General features: G+C 53.7%; 1 protein-coding gene across 1 annotated transcript; it reads right to left on the bottom strand.

The window, feature by feature from the left end:
* Positions 1 to 4,007: 4,007 nt before the first annotated feature.
* On the bottom strand, positions 4,008 to 7,245 carry CCR9 (C-C motif chemokine receptor 9). Its single transcript, XM_062200137.1, has 2 exons — positions 7,225 to 7,245; positions 4,008 to 5,096 (listed from the first exon to the last, which is right to left on the bottom strand). The coding sequence occupies exons 1-2, from the start codon at positions 7,243 to 7,245 to the stop codon at positions 4,008 to 4,010; spliced, it is 1,110 nt and encodes a 369-aa protein (XP_062056121.1).
* Positions 7,246 to 7,660: the final 415 nt, after the last annotated feature.

Here is a 7,660-nt window from a genome sequence, read left to right as displayed (position 1 = left end):
GAGCCGGCTGCCTCTTGAGCCCTGGGAGCAGGTGGCCCTGGCCTTGGGCAGGGCGGCTCTGCAGCAGAGGCCTGGCCTGCGGAGGGCGTGTGCCGACCACACTCCCCACACGTCCTCTATGAGCAGATCCATCTGACCACAGAGATTTTCTACTTAGCTTGTGGTACCAAAATCGCGCGTGCACAAACAAGTATGTTTAGAGTAGAGAGACACGCACCCAGTCGCTTGGTGGACAGACCCTTTCCTGTCCATGCCGTTGGCTGGGTCGTTGGTGGGGTCACTGGCTCTCTGGAGCAACGACGTAGAAATGATGATGGTAACATCTCACCGGCCCAAGTGGATGCCTGGCACAGGCCTCCACGGCCAGGGGAGGGCGCCCGGGATGGGGCAGAAACGGTGTTCTGCAGAAGCCCCGGAGCATCCTGGGGGTGACCTTGGGCTCCTAGGGCTGTGGTATTTCTGAACCACACACAGCAAACAGTTTGGTATTGGAACTCATTGAATGGAGAGAAAGTTTTATCTGTGCATCTGCAGTGCGTAAGGTGTAGGTGTAAGGTGAGGCTACAATTGCTTCTCCATTTTCCAAGTCACCTTAGAGCTCCCCGGCCAGACCTCACCTTGAGACAAGCTGACCAGAGCGTGGAGGAGGGGCCGGCTCGGGGAGCTCTCTGGACACGAGGGCCTGGCTGGGGCTGGGAGCCTGTCCCGCCATGCTCCCATCTGAAGCCCAGGGGGCGCTCTGGTCCTCAGAAGGCAAACTTGAATGGAAGCTCGCGAACTGACAAACGTTAAAGAGCGTGGAAGCAGGGGGCAGGTAGCCTGTCACTCCCTGAGGCAGAAAGCTGGTGGGGGTGCCCAGGGGCGTCGCCTCCTGAATGCTCCGTGGCGGCCTTGGCTTCGTATTTAAGCCGACCCCATCATGGAAACACTACCCATAGCCACACCACGGTGGTGCCGGTCAACCAGACCAGAGTGGAAGGGGCTCGCTGTGGGCCGGCCCCTGCCTTGCTCAGGACAACTACGACCGGCACACGGAAGAGACCATAACTGCACATCTCACCGGGCAACCCGCAGGGCCGCGGGAACACTGGGCAAAACACAGGTGTCGTGTCCGGGTCTCACCAGTCTCGCCCTCGACTGCCGGTTCCCCAGGCCACATCACTGCCCAGGGGAGGGACTGTGCCGTCACTCACCATTGCAGCCTCTGCTTTTGACAAGTTTTCTGGCAACTTAACTCTGATACTTGAACTACATATTTCAGAAATGGTCAATTTTATTTTTTTATAAAATTTATTTATTTGAAAGACAGACTTGCAGAGAAAAATCTGCCATCCGCTGGTTCACTCTGCAAATGGCTGCAATGACCAGGCCTGGGCTGGGCTGAAGCCAGGAGCCAGGAGCTTCCTCCAGGTTTCCCACGTGGGTGCAGGGCCCAAGCACTTGGGCCATTCTCTGCAGCTTTCCCAGGCACATTAGCAGGGAGTTGGATTGGAAGTGGAACAACTAGAACACGAACCATCACCCATATAGGATGCCAGCATTGCAGGAGACAGCTTTATATGCCACAATGCTGGCTCCTGGCTAATATCAGATCTTAATAAATGTATTAATCCAATGTATTGTGCCTATTAGACACACATTATGTGTAAGTGGCGAGCAGAGGGTACTAACACAGCGCCAGAACAGGTACACACATGAAGCGCCCTAAGAGCTCATCAGGGAAAGCTCTGTATTCATTCTAGCAAGGCTGTCACAAGTGATTGTCATCCAAGGGGTTTCACCTGCCCTTGACTGTGGCGGCCGCGCTTGGTGTTCATGTGCTGGCCCCAGGCCAATGCTTTAATGCTTTCTTGCCTCCGGCTGCCCATGCGCAGGTGCAGCACTGGATGGGCAAATCCTCTGCATTACTTATGCTCCCTGGAGCTTTCCATGTTACACTCATGCAGTTTCTTCCTCTCATGTGCTTCTCCCTAATTAATAAGGCGAAGTCCATGGAGCCGGTGCTGTAGTGTAGAAGGGGAAGCCTCCACCTGCAGTGCCAGCATCCCATCTGGGAGCCAGTTTGAGTCCCGGCCGCTCCACTTCCTATCCAGCTCCCTGCTAATGTACCTAGGAAAGCATGAAAGATGGCCCAAGTGCCTGGGCCCCTGCGCCCACGTGGGAGACCCAGAAGAAGCTCCTGGGTTCAGTCCTGGCTGTTGCGGCCATTTGGGGAGTGAACCAGCAGATGGAGGATAGTCTTTTTTTTTTTTTTTAAAGACTTATGTATGTATGTATGTATTTGAAAGTGCTACAGAGAGGCAGAGGGGGAGAAAGAGGGAGAGAGAGAAAGGTCTTCCATCTGCTAGTTCACTCCCCACTGGCCATAATGGCCACAGCTGGGCCATTCTGGAGCCAGGAGCTTCTTCCAGGTCTCTCACACAGTGCAGGGACCCAAGCTCTTGGGCCATTTTCCACTGCTTTCCCAGGCCATAGCAGAGAACTGGATGGGAAGTGGAGCACCCAGGACTCCAACTGGCACCCATATGAGATGCCAGCACTGCAGGTGGCAGCTTAACCCGCTATGCCACAATGCTAGCCCCAATAGTCTCTGTCTCTGTCTCTCTCTCACATATACATACATATATGAAAGAGGGAGAGAGGAAGTCTGCCTTTCAAAATAAATAATCTTTTTTTTAAAAAAAAAAAAAAAAGGGCAAAATCCAGTGCTTTTGTGTCCCCTTGGAGAAAGGACGGTGTTGAAACTGAAACCACAGCAATGCTCTGTGCCCTGGGGAAATCAAATGCTTCCTCCAGAGAAAGGAACGAGTCCTGGGGCGGCCAGAGTCCTCCCTGGAAGTCCCGTTGGATCAACTGGGGAAGACCTGGGGATACGTTTGGTCAGGGGAGAGAGGAAAACTGCTCAGCCAAGATGGTTTTAAGGCATTTGGAGATTTTATTTCCTTCGTCCGGTCTCTGACCGCTCCACACCCCTCATGTCTGTCTGATCTCTACTGCACACGTTTGTTTCACATAGCAGGAGGGTAAAAGCAGCAGCGAGCCATGAGTATTTTAAATGCACATTAAAAAGCAACTTGCCAATATGTGGAATGTTTTCACATGTGACAAATTTGCAAAATAGTTCAAAGCACAAAGCAAAAGTGAATTATGGTCGATTTTTCCGGCCTCCTCTCTGGATTTCAAGCTTTGGAAATGTTGGCACTAGAAAGAAGCACGGGGTAAATAGCCCCCAGCAGCTTTGGAAAGCAGAAGATCTACAGAAGCAACCCATCTCGTTGGGAGCACCCAGGGTGGACCAGAGACCAGCGACACATCCTCGCCCAGATCAACACGGCGGCCAGGTGTGCAATCCAGGAACCACCAGCCGGACACGGAAATGGCTTGGAAGCCGACAGACTCTGCATGACCTGTTGGTGTGGTCGGCTGACCAGGAGCTCACTGCCCAGTCCTGCAGGTAGCTCCAAGACAAGAACAGGGACCCTCACTGGTCCAGAACAGACCAAGCAGTCCCGAGGGGAATCCGACCTGAGATTGTTCCGGGGGGATTCTAGATTAAGGATCTGTAAGAACTGGCACAGGTGTCAGGAGCAAAACCAGGGAGGCAATTTCCTGAAGATGGAAGTTTTCAGAAAAGCGTCCGTTCTTAGGGACTCTGGTAGCGGCCGGTGCTTCTGTCCCTTTGTGGGGACACGGGAATTCACAGTGCTCCTCCCCAGAGCAGCTGCGTCAGTGCTAAGACAGGTGGCAAAGCCAGGGCGTGTTCTGTGAGATGGTGCCTTAGTCTTCCTTGGGAAATGGTTATTGCTGCCAAGAGCTCATTGACAGCCTCCTAGAGTAGCCGATTTTGAGAACTCGGATTTCCCAACTTCTCACTATGAGTGGGCATGTTGTTCCCATTCTTCTCTTCCTGAGTTGTGTTTGTTTCCTTTTCTATGCCCTTCGTTCCCCCTTGGTTTCTCTCGGGTCCCATCAGCGGGGAAACTGTTCTCAAAAGCACCATGTGCCCCTCAGAGGGAGAGGGCTCCAGAGGTTGTCTCCAGCAACATCGACGACAGCTTCAAGCTCCCCTCTCTCCTTGTGAATGAAACCCACTGGGCGTGGCTGATGCAGCCCAGGTTCTTCAGGGTTTTCACGAGATCTCGGCGGAACCTCTCGCCCACAAAAACGTAGAGAACGGGATTGAGGCAACTGTGGAAGAAGGCAACCGTCTGAGTGACCTGGAAGCAGATGTCAATGTTGATGGAAAAGGCACAGCTGGAGATGAACATGACGTAGGCGTCGATGGTCTGCAGCAGCAGGACGCAGTTGTACGGGAACTGAGACAAGACGAAGACGGTCAGGACCGCGATGGTCACCTTCAGGGCCTTGTGTTTGGAGGACTTCTTGGCTTGGGTCAGGGTGCGGATGATAATGGTGTAGCAGCAAGCCATGACCACAAAGGGGAGGAAGAACCCCAGGATGACCTTCAGGGTCAAGACAAGGGACTTGAGTTTGGTGCTCTCATCCCGGGGGTAAACCATGGTGCACATGCTGATGCCCGATTCCTTCCGGATCTGGCTGTACAGGAGCTCTGGGATGCACAGTGCAGCTGCCATGACCCAGACCGCAAAGCAAACCAGCTTGCTGTAGAGAAGCCGTTTCTGCCTCCAGATCTGGGCTCGCATGGCCTGCGCAATGGCGATGTACCTGTCTACGCTGACGCACGTGATGAGCAGCACGCAGCTGTAGAAGTTCATCTTGTACATGCTGTTGACCACTTTGCACAGGAAGGTCTGGAATCGCCACTGGTCAGCGGCAGCGATGGCCCAGAAGGGGAGCGTGGCCAGAAAGAGCAGGTCGGCAATCGCCAGGTTCAGAAGGAACATGTCGGTCATGGTCTTGACCCTCGTGCAGTACCAGTAGACAAGAACGACCAGACTGTTACCCACGGTGCCCGCGATAAAGACCAGCCAGTACAAGGGCGGCAGGAAATAGCTCGCGAACTGCCTGACGTTGCTTTTCTTACAGAAGAGGTCGGTGAAGTTGAAGGCCATGTACTCGTCCATGGACGAGGTGGCGTCATAGCTGTAGTCATCAGACATATTGGGAATAAGGTTCTGCAAGGGGACACAAGGCAGCATGAGGTCAAGGGCAATCTTTTGGAGATCCTGTCTGGTGGCAGATGCATGGGCCACTTGGCTCTTCCTACCCCGGATTCTGTGAGAAGGCAGAGGACCCATGTGTGTAGGGAGTAGGAATTGTGAGGTCATGTATGAGGCTGTGCTGCGGTTTGGGTAAGGTTTGAGTGCGCCTCCACAATGTTCCTGTGTCGGGCGCCTGGTCCCCAGCATGGTGGTGTTTAGGTGTGGGACCTGCAAGAGGTAGGCAGCTCACTGAGGGGTGCGTGCGGTTCCCTTGAGACCCCACTAGGTCCTGAGAGAGCGGCTGTTAGAGCGAACATGGCCGCCAAATCCCTCTTGCTTCCTGTCCCGCCACGGGACCGCTGTCTCCCTCTCACACATGCTTTTTCCATGCCGCTGTCTACCGCGTGGTGACGTAGCCAGGAGGCGCTCGTCAGAGGCTGAGCCAGTGGGGCCAGCAGGTCTTAGCCTTTCAGCGTCCAAGACTCTGAGCTAAACAAACCTGTTTTCCTTGTTCGACGCCCAGCTTTGGGCAGCTTTCGATGGCCAGACACAGGTTATGGCAGTCTTTATTCAGTAAGTATTTCCTGCTCATCCACCGGGTACAGGTTCACTATACTACAGGGTGCCTAAGATGCAGTGGAAAATCCAGTAGACATGGCTTCCCCTGTCACGAAATTGCCCTTAGTCATGGAGGGTCTAACTCTTGTCACAAAGACCAGAGGCCTCGTCCCCTCACCAGGACCAAAGCAACTACCTGCCCTGTTGCTACGGCTGTGTGTGCAGTGACCCAGCCGGGAACATGTCATGCTCACGAATCATGAGCCAGTTGTAAAGAATTCGGTTATTTTAAACTATTTCAACCATGACTGTGCAGAGTTGATGGAAACCTGTAGTGGATGTGAGGGGCAGCTCTGGGCCCTCTAGGAAGGCTGTGTTTCCATGATCGATGGGTCAGACTCAGACTTTGAGAAACCCTTAGGCACATTTGTAAGGCATTTATATATACAATAAAAGCACTGGGATTTGAGTTGATCCTATAGTTCATTGCATTTGGCTGTAAAAGAAAAAATAATTCTCTGGATAATGATTTGGTTCACCTGTGTTTGTCCAGAGAAATATATACCATGACATAAGGCCTGCAGAATATTGTACAAGAGAGAGAGAGCACCCACCTTGGGTCTTTTAAAAGCAATTCAAAGATTTAGTTAGTTAGTTGAAAGGCAGAGTGACATAGAGAGGGAGGGAGAGAGATCTTCCATCTACTGATTCACTCCCCAAATGGCCACCACATTGGCCAGAGCGGGGCCAGGCTGAAGCCAGAATCCTGGAACTCCATCTGGGTTTTGCACATGAGTGGCAGGGGTCCAAGCATGTGGGCCATCTTCTACTGCCTTCGCAGGTGCCTGACAGGGAGCTGGACTGGAAGTGGAGTGGCTGGGACCCTGCACGCTGGTATGGGATGCCCAGGATGCAAGTGGCAGCTTAACTCACTGCACCACAATGCCAGCCCTGTTTTTTTACAAACAATTCAGGGGTGGGCATTTTGCCTGCCAATTTAGACCCCACTTGGGACATATGTGTTCCATATCAGGGTGTCCGGGTTCTAGTCCTGGCTGCCTTAGGATTCCAGCTTCTTACTAATGTGCACTCCGGGAGGTAACAGGGTCCCTGCCACCCATGGGGGTGACGTGGTTTGAGTTCCCATCACCTGGCTTCAGCCTGACCCAGCCCTGGCCATTGCAGGCATTTGGGAAGTGAACAAGTCCACAGGAGATCGGTCTCTGCATTTCAAAACACAGAAGCAATTTCAATGGCTTCTCTCTCACCCTCTTTTGCTTGACTTTGAGAAAATGCAATCAGCCAGGCCTAGTGAAAGAGCCTAACAACCGTTCACGATCAATAACACGAAAGGCACACTTTCCCACGTCTTCACAAACCGCCCCTGCCCAAGCCCTGGGACTCTGCATCTGCCAGGCCCACCATGCTGGCCCACAGCCGACCACAGCGAGAAGTGCGTCCCCACCACAGGTTCCTTCCCACGCCCCCAGAAAGGGGAAGAGGAGAGTGTGTTCTAAGCACCCAAGGGCGCAGCTATACTCACTGCGAATTCCGTGGGGGTCATGGCGGTCAGCCGCAAGCCTGCTTCTAGAAAGAGAGGGTGGAAATCAACAGGGACCTGGCTTGCAGCTGTCCAGGTAACAACCAAACACCAGAAGGTCAGAGATTAAATATTAAATGTTTTTTGGGCCGGCGCCGCGGCTCACTAGGCTAATCCTCCGCCTTGCGGCGCCGGCACACCGGGTTCTAGTCCCGGTCGGGGCACCGATCCTGTCCCGGTTGCCCCTCTTCCAGGCCAGCTCTCTGCTGTGGCCAGGGAGTGCAGTGGAGGATGGCCCAGGTCCTTGGGCCCTGCACCTGCATGGGAGACCAGGAGAAGCACCTGGCTCCTGCCAACGGATCGGCGCAGTGCGCCGGCCGCAGCGCGCCTACCGCGGCGGCCATTGGAGGGTGAACCAACGGCAAAAAGGAAGACCTTT

Source organism: Lepus europaeus, chromosome 9 (genome assembly GCF_033115175.1).
Source record: "Lepus europaeus isolate LE1 chromosome 9, mLepTim1.pri, whole genome shotgun sequence".
NCBI lineage: Eukaryota > Metazoa > Chordata > Mammalia > Lagomorpha > Leporidae > Lepus > Lepus europaeus.
The sequence above is the reverse complement of the archived record's forward strand: the minus strand, read 5'-3'. Positions and strand labels throughout refer to the sequence as shown.

Coding starts and splice junctions, on each gene's coding strand:
- CCR9 (XM_062200137.1), bottom strand. CDS start 7,245: ATGACCCCCACGGAATTCGCA. Junction 5,097..7,224: donor TGACCCCCACGGAATTCGCA/GTGAGTATAGCT, acceptor GTCCCCTTGCAG/AACCTTATTCCCAATATGTC.